At 41.1% G+C, this 13,096-nt stretch overlaps 1 protein-coding gene across 1 annotated transcript in view; it reads left to right on the top strand.

The window, feature by feature from the left end:
• CHD7 (chromodomain helicase DNA binding protein 7) overlaps positions 1–13,096 on the top strand; it is a 142,820-nt gene that overhangs the window by 76,345 nt on the left and 53,379 nt on the right. Inside the window, exons 5-6 of the mRNA XM_018561816.1 lie at positions 10,460–10,646; positions 11,288–11,425. Coding sequence (XP_018417318.1) covers positions 10,460–10,646; positions 11,288–11,425 — 325 coding nt within the window. The remainder of the gene's footprint in view (positions 1–10,459; positions 10,647–11,287; positions 11,426–13,096) is intronic.

Here is a 13,096-nt window from a genome sequence, read left to right as displayed (position 1 = left end):
AAAAAATATAAATAAAAGAGGACCACAAAACGCAGCAGCGCAGGTGTTGCCAATGTTTGAAAGCTGATTGAGGGAAGCAGATGGCTTGAGTCAATGGCATCCAGCCAAAAGAGCAGGTGCTGGTCACGTGATCGCTGGTTACCAGGGTAATGTGATTGCTCTTGGCGTGCAGATGAAAGGAAAGGGGCCCAGCGTTCAGCTGTAGTGTTGTATAATTTGTGGCAGTTAGAGCGGAAATAAAGGCTGGAAATGGAGCCTCATGCTATGGGAGACTTCTGTCCATGTGCACTAGAAGTGTGTGCCCCTTTTTTTTATTGTTCAGTTATATAGACAGTGGGCGGCTTGTTTTCATGTGTGCCGCGTGCCTTTAAAAAAAAAATTCTAGACTTTCCCGTGTTGCTGTGCTTCTTACGTAAATTGCGAAATGTGCTGTATTCAAATATGGATGCTGAACTACAACACCCAGCATGCCATCCCACTGCAATGCTCTGCCTTGCTGACTGATGCTTTATTATTGAGTTTGGATGGAGATTCTCAAGTTCTCTACAGTTTTCAGTGTTGCGTTTTAGATACGTAAATTGTTTTTATATGTTGAAATTTAATAGTTGCATCTTTTTGGATGTGACTTTATTTATCGACTTGCTTTATTTGCGCTCGTTGCAGTCAATCGGTTTAACATTATTGGTCCAGCAAAGAAGCTAGTTTTGGTACCAAGTATGTGTCCCATAGAACTTCTTGCATTCATCAGGCCCTTAGTCACTAAGGCAGGCTGTGGTAACCTGTAGCAACTATGCCAACTACAAAGGGCGGTAACCCGTGAGCTTTTCTCAATTTGGTGCTGCTTGCCCTCCATACTGGTAAATGGTTGAGTTTTACATGAAGTTATGTTTAGTAGAAATCAGGCAATTAAAATTACTCAATTGGCCGACAGCATTTATTGTGGTGCCGGTCTTATCCCGGAATAATGCATGCACTATAGAGAATGGGCAAACATATTCCAGCCAGGTTTGTTTGGCATTTACAGGGAAGGTCTAGCATTTTCAGTGAGCATGTATTTGGCGTTATTGTAGTTTTTTGTTTTACTTTTTTAAAGCTAAATTTATCTTGGCTTTCGTTGCGTGCGGCTTCCTTTTAATTAGGATACTTATTGATACTTACCTGTGCCACCGCCCTTCTTCGCTCTCTTGATGAGCTACATGGACTTATAGCCTGTTTACACTCCTGTCTGCTAAAATGCAGCATTTTAATGGATGGGCTAGTGCGTTGTATCGCACTTGGCCTCTGTACAGGAGCTTCCTGTAATAGACCGGTCACTGCTGTTCTCTCCTTGTGCAGGGTGACTGGCCTTGTATCTGGGTACGATAGCGTGCTTAAATATAAAATTTGACAGTTTTAAAGGAAGGCTGAGAAAAATACCTGGAGGATGACTCTGAGTCGTCCTGTATGTGTATCATGTGCAGGCATGTCCCTGACGTCAAAACGATCCTTAACCCTATCCGTACCATCCCTTAACTCCTAAACCTGCCAGACTGTATCCTTCTACTCTGTACCACAGGGCCAGATCTTCATATATAGTGGCACAAACTGACTGGGGTAACAACTAGATCTGGAATCTGGGCATCCTGGTACCGATCATGGAATACATGGGATCCGTTCCTCCACACAAGTCAATTCATGATAAACACATCTCAAGCTCCCTTGTAGATTTTCTCCTGTAGACAAAGGTTAAGACTTCTATTTTCTATTTTATAATATTATTAGTATTTAGCGTTTGTATAGTGCCCACAGTTTGCACAACGCTTTACAAAATGGAGGCAGGCCGTATCTATACAATATAAATTCTATAAAGGAGGATTAGGAGGCCCCTGCTTGTGAGTGCTTCCAATCCAATAGAGTTGGTCTATTAACTAGGACTCAATGATAAAGAATAAGTATTGGGCTAGTATTGTTGTCAGTCTATGGGGCATATTTTAAAACGGTGAGTGTAACGTTCACCCAACATTCACTGGTGGTGAATCAGTCACTGCCGCATGTACATGAAGATTCTCAGGCAGTAAATGTTTTGAGATTTGTCAGATTTACTGCTTTATAAACTCCATATGTGTATGTGATGCACTTTTGTTTCAAATGTAGAATTAAGCAGCTGGCACTCAGTGGTAGGGAAATACAGACACACATAATAGAAATCATTTATTTATTTAGTTCACAGGAAGGTTTAAAATAGAACTGAAGCCAACCTTTTTTTTTTTTTTAATGGTTTTGGATGGAGTAAGGGAAGGCTGTGACCCCTGCTAGCTTCTCAGGAAGTGAAGGAGGTTTCCATTTACTTCCTGTCTGATAGTGACAACAGGGAGTGAGAGGAAATCTCTGGTGGTCAGCAGGGTCGCCAGGACTAGTGTCTCCATTGGAAGATTTCCCGTATATTCCTGTTGTGATGACAACCCAAATGTTTTTCACTTTGTGATACCCATCACCAGGACAACTAGAGAGGGGTAATCTCCCTAACTGGGACACACCGCAATAAAAACCTGACCGGTGTTCTAATACCTCTGCACTCTTTAACTAAAGCCAAAGAAAAAAAGTTTTGGCTTCAGTTGGACTTTAATGGTAAAATGTGTGTTTTAAAGACTCTTCTCTTCCTTGTGCTGAGCCTTCAGGCTTTATAAGTGGGTGGCAGTGAGTGCAGCATTACATAAGTGTGAGAGGTATTTCCCAAAGGAAAACGTGTGTGTGGGTCAGGCCCAGTGTGTCACCCTCGTAAAAACAGACAGAAACCACAAGCGTGTTATACATTAACAGAGGATGGCGTCACCTGCCAGGAACCCAATACACATGTCAGATGGGGCCATGCACTCAGCACCGTGCAGTCTGCATACATTGAACTTTGCTTACACAAGCCCCTTCCCCATGTAGATTAAACATCCATGTCTACCCTTCCCCCCTCTGCCCCTCTGCTTTCTAACAGATTAGGGTCTTATACTACAATTCCTGATCTTTAGTCGGGTTTTATTTACTTTTAGAACTTCCACAATATTTTATAATTTGTCGCATTTGATCTTTTATACTTAGCACAATGATAAACTGGAGGAAATAGTCTTTTTTTTTCCTCTTTAAGGCTAGGTTCACACCTGGGCGATCCATGACAGCACGGAAGGCAGCGTGGTTACGGAATCGCCCACCACTGCCGATCGTGCTGGCAGTGCCATTATTTTCTAATGGCACCGCAGTCGCGCAAGGCAGATTGCGTGGTTTCCCGCCGCGATACTGCCCGTGCAATTGAACGTGATAAAAGCTGCGCGTCTTGTGCCACAAAAAAATGTACATTACATGAAATCAGTGGGGCAGCAATCGTTTTTTGTGCAATTGTGCACATATGTGCGCTCCCAGGACGCTGCACATGGGACACTGAACTGCTTTACTAAGTGTCCCTCCCCCCGGAAGGGTTAAGTGCTCATTTGTCTATGTGCCAAAGTAAGTTCTACTCACCCGATCCACAGACCGTGTATAGGAAGTGAGGATGCCGAGGGGCATTCTATCACTGCAGCGGAGAAGGAAGCAGGCTTCAGGGAGCACTGTGACGGCCAGCCATATCGGGTGAGTTTAACTTTTTTCAGTCCTAAACTAAAATGAGCACTTAACCTTTGCAGGTAGCCCCGCTACAAGGTTTAATACAAAAATGTCCCTAGAGTTCTGCTTTAATGTTTTATCATTTCTGGTATTTATATGGTGATAGCATATCATGCAGCACATTATAGAGTATCCAATCATCGTTCCCGCTCCCCTTAGGAGCTCACAATCTAGTGTTTCTGCCTCATCACTCAAACATGAGGAGAGCATACAAATGTCATGCAAGTTTTGTTGGAGGTGGCATTGGATCCCAGGTCTAACCACCATACTACCTTTTATATTATGGACTCATTTGTGGTCACTGTAACAAATACAAAACTGTTGCAGCTTATTGCTGCCAGGTCAGTAAGGTGGGAGGTCGGCTTCCTTTGGGCTGTCGCACTCTGTAATGTCTTTGTATATAAGCATTCATTTATTCCAGATAAAGACATTGAAGGGAATTCATAAAAACTGGAGCAGACAGAATTTGGAGCAGTTGCCCATGGCAACCAATCAGCTTTTATCTTCAGTTTGTTTCTTTAAGTTTTGAAAATGAAAGGTGGCTGCTGATTGGTTGCCATGGACAACTGCTCCAGATTCTTTCTGCTCCAGTTTTTATGAATCCCCTTTATTAAGGGGTCTACCCAGAACCGACCAGACCAGGAGACTGTCATCTGTCTATGGGAAACTATACTGCCATATACTGAAAATAGAAGCATTCGGGGGTTTTTTTGGCAATGTTTCCTTTAGTATATTCGCTGGCTTCATGTTTGAAGACACTTGAAACTTCTGCTCGGTACGGCAGGCTGTTCTGCTCTTTATCAGCCATTGTTTACTTCCTGTTTTCATTCGCTTTTCCTTTTCCTGAAATGTCCACATTCATGTACAACTATTGTCAAAAGATGTTCCATTTGAAAAGCATTTTCTTCCAAACATTCATGCTGGACCATTTTAAGTCATTTTATTTTGTTTATTTTCAGAGTAGACATGGCAGGTTATTTTTTTTATAATATTAAATACAAAAATATTTCATTTGAACACAGTATGCAAATGACATGGGATGATCTGGATCCAGAATCTATGATATGCACATTTAGAAAAGTGTCCTTGGTCCGAAGTGAATAGTCGCTCATTGTGTCTGTCCTGGAGCACAGAGAGTGTAATCAGATAAGGATGAAAGGAAGGCTTTATTCCTCATACAAGCAACAAGTTGTATATTTCTCAGGCTCGTCCCCAGTCACTGCAGGCTGCAATCCAATCCTTGGCAGAAAGGGCCACAAGCCTTCCTGTTCCATTCCAGACCTATATGCTTTGTTAAACCCAGGCCGGGATCCTTGCTAAGAAGCCATTTTGTTGAGCTAATCTTCGTAGGATCTGTGACTTTGTTTTATAGTCTAGTAATGCTGTTATTGGTCAATAGTTCTTCTGAATTGAACATCCCCTGACTTTCTCAGATGGTAACGGGTGACACTTCTGTGCCAAAATGTTTAGGCAAAGGCAAAACTGTACCCCACCCTGTAATACTGCCTGTATTTCAGACACATTGGGGGTCTATTGATCAGTGTTTTCATATGCAATCTTTTTAATTGCATTGATGGCTGATCAAGGCTCCACATCCCCATATATCAATATAGACAACATTTTTCCTTGAAGTCCAGGCAAAATTTATCTTAACCATTGCACTGGGGCTACCTCCGCACTGCAAGGGCTGAGTGCTCTGTTTTTTTTTTTGTCTAGGTGTGAAAATAATTGCTATACTTGATCCCCGGAGCGCCTGGCTCTCCTTTCAGCATCTCTCCTCCTCCACTGCAGTAGTCTAAGGCCCCATTCACACTGAGCGATTTATCGCTGCAAAATCGCGCATATTTACGCTCTATATCGCTCTTTGTACTAAGCCCAAAGCATGTCAATTGAGCTATTCCCATTTACAGCTCCATGTCGCAGTTAGCTCGTTGCTGTTGCGCGTCGCTTATGCAGGACCCTTTTTCGCGCGGATGTTGCACGATTGTACTCGGCCCAATATGAAAATTTGCACAATATCGCGCAAATGACAAACGCGCGATTTGCAATATCGCAAGTGTGAATGGGGCCTAAGGCCTTGGTTCTTTACTGGTTAATCGCGACCCCATATTCAGTGGGTCGCTGCACGCCTTTCCCTTTCTGGGTGAGACGCTTCTCAAATTCTTCTAGCGCCGCACTGTTGGTTCTCGCGCCAAGAAGCCATTCTAAATATGCTGCCCAGTCCAGAGTCAGCTTGAGGTGGGATGGGCTGGGGCTATGGCCACAAGGGAGCTCCATCCATATGTGGATAGCTTACAGCTCCCTCGCATGTCCTGTAGAGGTGTCTGAACCGGAGTGACGTCACATTCTGGCTATGTCACAGCACAGTAGCCACTGGACCCCAGGCTGAGGATCCACTCCAGTTCTCGTAAGGTAGGGAGACTGGGTGGACCTTACCAAAAAAATAGAATATTTTTAGGAGTGTGTGTGTGAGATTGTCGGTGTATGTAAGTAGCAAGTGGAGGTGTCTTTACAACTTTTTTTTCTGGGTTTTTCTTGCACCAATTTAATTTTTGAACTGTCTTTTAGTGATGATTTTTTAAAATTTTTATTTATATGGTACAATAAATTGTGATTTTAATTGCGTGCGTTTAATGGTATGTTGGCACCTTAAAAAAAATCTCATGTAAGTGAACCTGTCAATCCTTATTTTCACCCAGGATTTTTAAGTTGAATCTTATGAGGAATGTGTGAATATTTGTGCAAATCTTTGGTGAAAATATTAATAAGCACCAGATATACATTTACAGGTGTTGATCAACATTAGCAAACAAAGTGGTATAACAGACTATGAAGAAATATTAAAGTAATTTCCTCTATAGCAGCTTTATTAATCAAAGCCATCATAGTATAGACTTAAGGCCTAAAGCTGGCCATACACTGGTCGATTTTTAATGTAAGTGTTCATACAAAAAAATCTCATCAGAGACTTGATGAATGTCCTTCATTTTGTTTGATGTATAATCAGATTTTAAATTGAATGGAGTTTTCATAATGAAAACCTTGCGCTGTTAAGCTGGCCATATACACCAGTAGAATTTTGTTTTAAGTAAATTAATTTCTCAGAACGTTCATTCGACTTCCTAATAGTTGAAGGGGTTAAATCGCTGATCAATTTTGGCCTCGGTGACTAACAGTCAAAGGAGCAGGGTGGAAAGAACAAAATTCTGATGGTAAATGTGGTTTTTGTTCGGGAAACTCCATTTTATTCCAAAATTGAATGTGGAGAAAAAATGAAAATCAAATGAAATTTTGGATCACAATTGTGATGTTTCTGAAGGCGTTCTCATATGGGCTGGAAAGATCGTTTCGTGCGAACCTTCGTCCACAACTCTACCATACTGTTGGCCAGCTTTAGAATGTTCTTCTTTTTTTTTTTTCCGTCACTCGTAAATAGCTGTCTATATGAACCCTATTGACTATTACAAAATTGAACAAAGGTTCTGAGAAATGGGAAAGGGCAATGTAGGTTGCCCTCCCTGTTTTATTGGTGACCCCCTCTGTAGGATGTTTGGAGCATAAAACTGGCCATACTCCAGTAGAATTTTGTTAAAAAGAAATGTATTCTCGCACAATATGGCAGTAAGTTTTATGACAATCAGACTTAGTTCAGCTGTTGGAGGGGGTTCTTTTTAGGAAGAGCAGACCTCGCCAGTACATGGCATTGTATTGGTATGCTACTATATTGCTCCTTTTCTGTGTAATGGGAAGCTTAAAAGAGGACTGTGACCAAAGCAGAGGCTGCTAGAGGTCCATTTTGGGTTAAATTGGGATTCTGAAATCCTGTGTTGGGATTGAACGTGCATTTCCTTGTATTTTTTTGTTGTTGCTTGCTCTCTTGGCATAAACGTCATATCAATTTTATTAGGTGGGAACCCCACGGTTGTAGTCTAGCCTATACATTAGACTTATCACACAATCCTTCAGTAGGTATTCGTTTTGCCATTTGTTAACAAGCTGCGCTGTTACTGTTATTCTTCTGTCTTTGTTATGATTGACATGGCAAGCTTTTATGAGAGTTTATATAATGGTTGCTGTTTTTAACCTTCATCTGACTGAAATAGGTTTACTTTCAATTGTGCTAAATGAGTAGCGCTTACAAGTGGTTTAGCTTTCAGTGAAGAAAAAACATTTTTTTAAAGTTTTTTTTTTTCTTCTTTTTTTGGGAATATATAATGCACTTTGTAATGACCCGATTATGACAGTAAAATGCATACCACTTATCATACTTAACCTTCAGCCTTGAACGTTTGCTCGATATTATGTCGCGCTGCATGCTTTTAGAAGGCGCTTTTTTTTGTTCTTTCAAAGAAAAGATTGTAATTCCTGCCATTTAATACAAAAATACTCAGCCATCCTGTTGTATTTATAGAGCGCTGCACAAATCTGCCACTTTTCCTTGGGTTTTATGAGAAATCATCTCCTCCTCTTCTTTGCGCGGTTTGTCAATTGGCAGTGACCACGTGCTGGATTCTTTAAAGTGAGACTCTGCAAAGCTTCGATGGCATGCGAGCTGACCTCGTAACATAAACCTGGCAGGGTTTTAGAACGTCCCTTTACATTGACCAGCAGCTGCTTTGCAAGCTTCATATGTGAGACGTAGTGATACTGCAATGGGGACAGGCAGAGACCCGGCGCAACCTCTACTGACTCAGAATCATCCTATGGCAGTGCAGGCAAAGACTGGAAAATAATCCGAGACCTGAATTGTGATTCTCTGCTTCAGGAGATTAGTTTATTGGGCTTCTTAAGGCATCAAAAAAGGTGCATGCACTATTTTTAGCAAACCAGTGCACCACCATGCACAGCAGCTGTGTTGTGTATGCGGCAACACAGGTGCACTTGGAAAGGTGCGTGTGGGTGCCATTCAGAATAAATGACACACCAAAATGCATAACACATGTTGCTGCAATGCAACTGTAGGAGTCCGGCTTTGTTTAGGCAGACATTCTTCTTTAACTCTTTTGTGACCAAAGTGTTTTCTGAATGCTTTGGCGCCCAGACCAGGTATAGCAGCTTTGATATGTGTCCATTAATAACTATATGACTTTTCTGATTGACAGTTGGTCTAAAAATTAGGAACACACACAGTTGCACATTCCTAGTTCTCTGCTTCAAGGTAATTGTTCTCCGGGCAAGAAACCTTTTATATTTGGACTTGTGAAGTTTTATTTTGGTCACAAATGGGTGAAGTAGGCAAAGAAGTGGAGTGCAGTAATCCAGAGCAGACAGTCCTCTAAACTGAATGTTTTACATGACAGCAGAATTTAGTTTGCTGCAAGTTACTGCATCTCATGTACTATGGTACGCCTGCTTTTTCTCATCTTTTAAACTTGATATTCTTTTTTTCTTGCCAGAGTTTACATCTGTGACATGAGAAACCAGAACTTGTAATAGATTTTGTCAGGGATAGATCCACATCCGGGAACAAATTATTTCACTTCCATTCTGTCATTGCTCCCAATTACATGGCTTCTAGTACTGAGCAATTGTATCCCTGTAGATGCTGAATGATCATTAAGAAACCTGATGATCACCAAACGATGCTTTCTATTCCTGAGACACAAACTCGTTGTGCACTATGTTGATGCGTCAGTGTGGCATATAAACATGACAGAAGGAACAGCAGGGAATTGAATGAAGTTTTCCTATTCAGAAAATTGGCCAGAGATGGATGTGATTTGTCTTCGCCATACATGAAGCTCGTATATAGTACCTGGTAGGAGTACATTGGTAAAGCTACCGCTGCTGTCCACCTCCTGAAAATGCTAGTCATCTGGGTTCAATACCTTGTCTGTTATACTACAAGAAGACAGATCCAAATACTTATTCTGGGTCAGTGAATCTAAAAATATAAAAGCCAATGGATTAGCATGACATCCAGGTACCTAGCATTTTCATAAGGAGCAGAAAAAAGAATTGTCATTCCTCAGTGTGGTTCTGTATATAGCACAATAAAAGGTAAAATGTCTGTGTGGGAGGTGCTAGTCTCCTAGTGACTAGAAGCATGGGGACGACTTCCCTGCTAATTGGGAAGCCGGGTAGCGAGCCATTACACGCCTCCTCTTCCTGAATAAGACTTCCGGTACTCGGTATCGGCGAGTACCACAAAAAAAACGGTACTCGTACTTGATACCGGTATCTGTGCATTCCTAGTGGCTAAGAGTGTTGAATATAACATTATGCCCATCATATTGTATAAACCCTCTTGTATTCAAACTGCGCTCCTCTGACCACAGCAACCAGTAGTCAGTGTGTATCGGAACTCTGAGGATCTTGTCTGGACTTCTCCATAGGCTCTCCGTCATGGAATCTTTAGAAGAAATTACTTCTTGAAGGGATTTTGTATAACTGCCCACCCGTCTCTTGACATCGCCTGAAACAGTAGCATTTTTGACCACTTGCAAAGCAAACCCAAATCATAACATTTCCACCACAAAACTTCAAAGTTGTTAAAAGAATCTAGTGAAGTGTTGCATTTGGTTTGCAGCAACCAGGTCTACTGTCGCTGTGACTAAACCACTCCTGTCTTTGATCCAGTGTTTAGCACATTGTTCCAGAAGGCCTGGCCATTGCCTATATTTCCAAAGGCAAACTGTAGTCTTTAATGTTGTATGGCAAGTGTTTTTTCTTAACCCACCACCCATGCATTCTGTATTAAATTGTTGCCATCCCTTTCTGATTGTAGATGCCCTTATTTACACATTTTTTTAATCTGTGCTGGTACTGTACAATTACATTTTAATGTGGCCATAAATAACTCCTGCTTTTCTTATATATATTTTTTTATTAGCAAGTCTGAAGGTGAGGGAAGTGCACAAAAGAAGAAAGTGGTCAAAGTAAAGCCTGAAGGTGCTGAAAATGAAGAAAATGCTGAAAATACTACTATTACTACTGCTACTACTACTACTACTCCCCCTTCAACAGCGCCGCCGCCACCACCACCACCAGCAGAAGAAGAGGATGACTCCGGTGTGCAGGTAATTACATTCTTTAACTTCTTTTAATTGTGTTTTTCGCTCCCTGTGTTGCAGCCACGTTTAGTAATCGCAGCATATAGGTGATCTGCAGGCTGTTCAGTCATTCTTATCTGTATTAGGGAAGTTGATGGAAAGGCCAGGGGGTATGGTCAGAGTGGTGTAGAAAGGCCAGGGGGGTATGGTCAGAGTGGTGTAGAAAGGCCAGGGGGTATGGTCAGAGTGGTGTAGAAAGGCCAGTGGGTACGGTCAGAGTGGTGTAGAAAGGCCAGTGGGTATGGTCAGAGTGGTGTAGAAAGGCCAGGTGTGGTATGGTCAGAGTGGTTTAGAAAGACCAGGGGGTATGGTCAGAGTGGTGTAGAAAGGCCAGGTGTGGTATGGTCAGAGTGGTTTAGAAAGACCAGGGGGTATGGTCAGAGTGGTGTAGAAAGGCCAGTGGGTATGGTCAGAGTGGTTTAGAAAGACCAGGGGGCATGGTCAGAGTGGTGAGAGTCGCCATCTGTTTGACAGGTTGATGAGAGAACAGAGAAAGGGAGTTCATTTTGTTAGGGTGCCAAATATGCTGCCGAACAATGATAATAAAGAGTAATGTAAGGATTCATTTGGGTCTCTTGTAATAGTGCTAAAAAAATGTTTATTTACAGAAAAGACGATCCAGTCGACAAGTTAAAAGGAAACGCTACACAGAAGATCTGGAATTCAAGATTTCGGATGAAGAGCCTGATGATCTTGATGGGAATGGAAGAGACTCCCCTTCCAATCTGTCACAGTCTGAGCAGCAGGTAAGTGGCCTTCCCCAACACCTTCTAGCTGCTCTAATAACCATCACTCCATGAGACTCCCCTTGTCATTTTAGTAACATCCTTACAAAAAATATAGTTGGAACTTTTCCAGATTTGTCTTTGTTTTTTATAAATTAAATGAGTGAAAATGAAGAATTCTGGTTTCACAATCTTTAACTAATTCAGGTCAGTTAATACGCAACACCCCATGTGGTCCATAATGGCAAAATTCACCTTTTTGTTTTACCTACTGTGGTCAGCGCTATTTGTCACTTAAGAAGTATAAATCTATAATTATTTATAATTATCAGTAATGTTTGTTAGAGTTTTTTCCTTTTTTTTTTGCTCTTATGGGAAATGATTACTAATGTGTTTAAAAAAACGTATTTGATTTTCCCCTGTGGCACTGTACACACAACCCCTGGGGGCCTATTTATAAACCTTTGTGTTTTTCTGTTTTTTTTTTTTTTTTGAGGGGTGTTATTTTTAATGTTGCTGCATTTTTAGAAATTTTATTTCTCATGTCTCATTGTACAGCTATCTACAACTTCCTCTAAAGTACAATTATTATTTATTTATATTTTTCTTTAGAATGTTATTTAACCAAAGACATCATTTGTATTTGGTGTCTTTTTTTTCTTAGTTTAATTTTATGATTACAAAATAGTTGATCTTATCAATAAACCGTTTCGCAGTAATTTTAGTAGAGTTGAGTCCCCATTCACACCTAGGCGTATTGTAATATGCGCGTCTGTCGCGCGTTTTTTAACCGCGATTCGCGGTAAAAAGTCGCGCGATTCCAAAGGCTACTTGGCAGTATCCAAATGGACAACGCCCTACAAAACGGCCCAAAGTAGACCCGGACCTTTTCAGGCGTGGGCCGTTTTGTAGGGCGTTAGGGACGGGCGGAAATACGCCTATGTGGGAACGAGGGCATTGACTACAATGCTATTTATTTTTTTGACCGTTTTGTAGAGCGTTCGTCGAGCATAGGACGCGCTACAAAACGGTCAGGTGTGAACGCAGCCTTAGATTGCAAACCTTTAATAATATTTATAATAGATGATGCCAAATTCTAAGTAATGAATACAATCTGACAAATACCTTGGCTATCATGATTTTTAAAGTTTTATCAATATGACAAATGATTGTAAAGTAAAGAAAACAATCTGGCATAATTTACTTTTGATATTGTGTTTTTTAACATTTTATTAATATGGCAAATACAGGTTAAATTATTTTTATATAAGACATTATGACCCAAAACGGGGTTAAAGCAGGAAAATGCTGACAAATGCCTAATAAGCCTTGATGGTACAGTGAGAAATCAGTATCGAGGTGCGTCTTGTATATGGGATATATAAGAAATGTGTGTTTATTTTCCTGGTGATGGCAGGCTAGTTCTGGAGTGGTATCATTGTGATTATCTGCCTTAGCAAAGGCTTAAAGAAATCTCTGAAAAGCAAGCTGTTCTTTGAACCATCACAGCCTATTACTGTCCATCCATTCCTGATTCAACAGTGCTTCCAGCGATTGAGTCAGCACAAAATTGCCTTAATAGAAAGCACTGGGATATTTTACAACCTGTGCTGCTGAGGATTCAGTTTGTCTCTTTTAACCAGGGATGCTCGGCTTTAATGTGCTATTCATTACTCTGCACATTGCACTCTT

Source organism: Nanorana parkeri, unplaced genomic scaffold (genome assembly GCF_000935625.1).
Source record: "Nanorana parkeri isolate BGI_ZX_2015 unplaced genomic scaffold, ASM93562v1 scaffold546, whole genome shotgun sequence".
In the NCBI taxonomy this organism is placed as follows: Eukaryota; Metazoa; Chordata; class Amphibia; order Anura; family Dicroglossidae; genus Nanorana; species Nanorana parkeri.
Note: the sequence above shows the minus strand (reverse complement) of the source record. Positions and strands in the feature narration are given on the sequence as shown.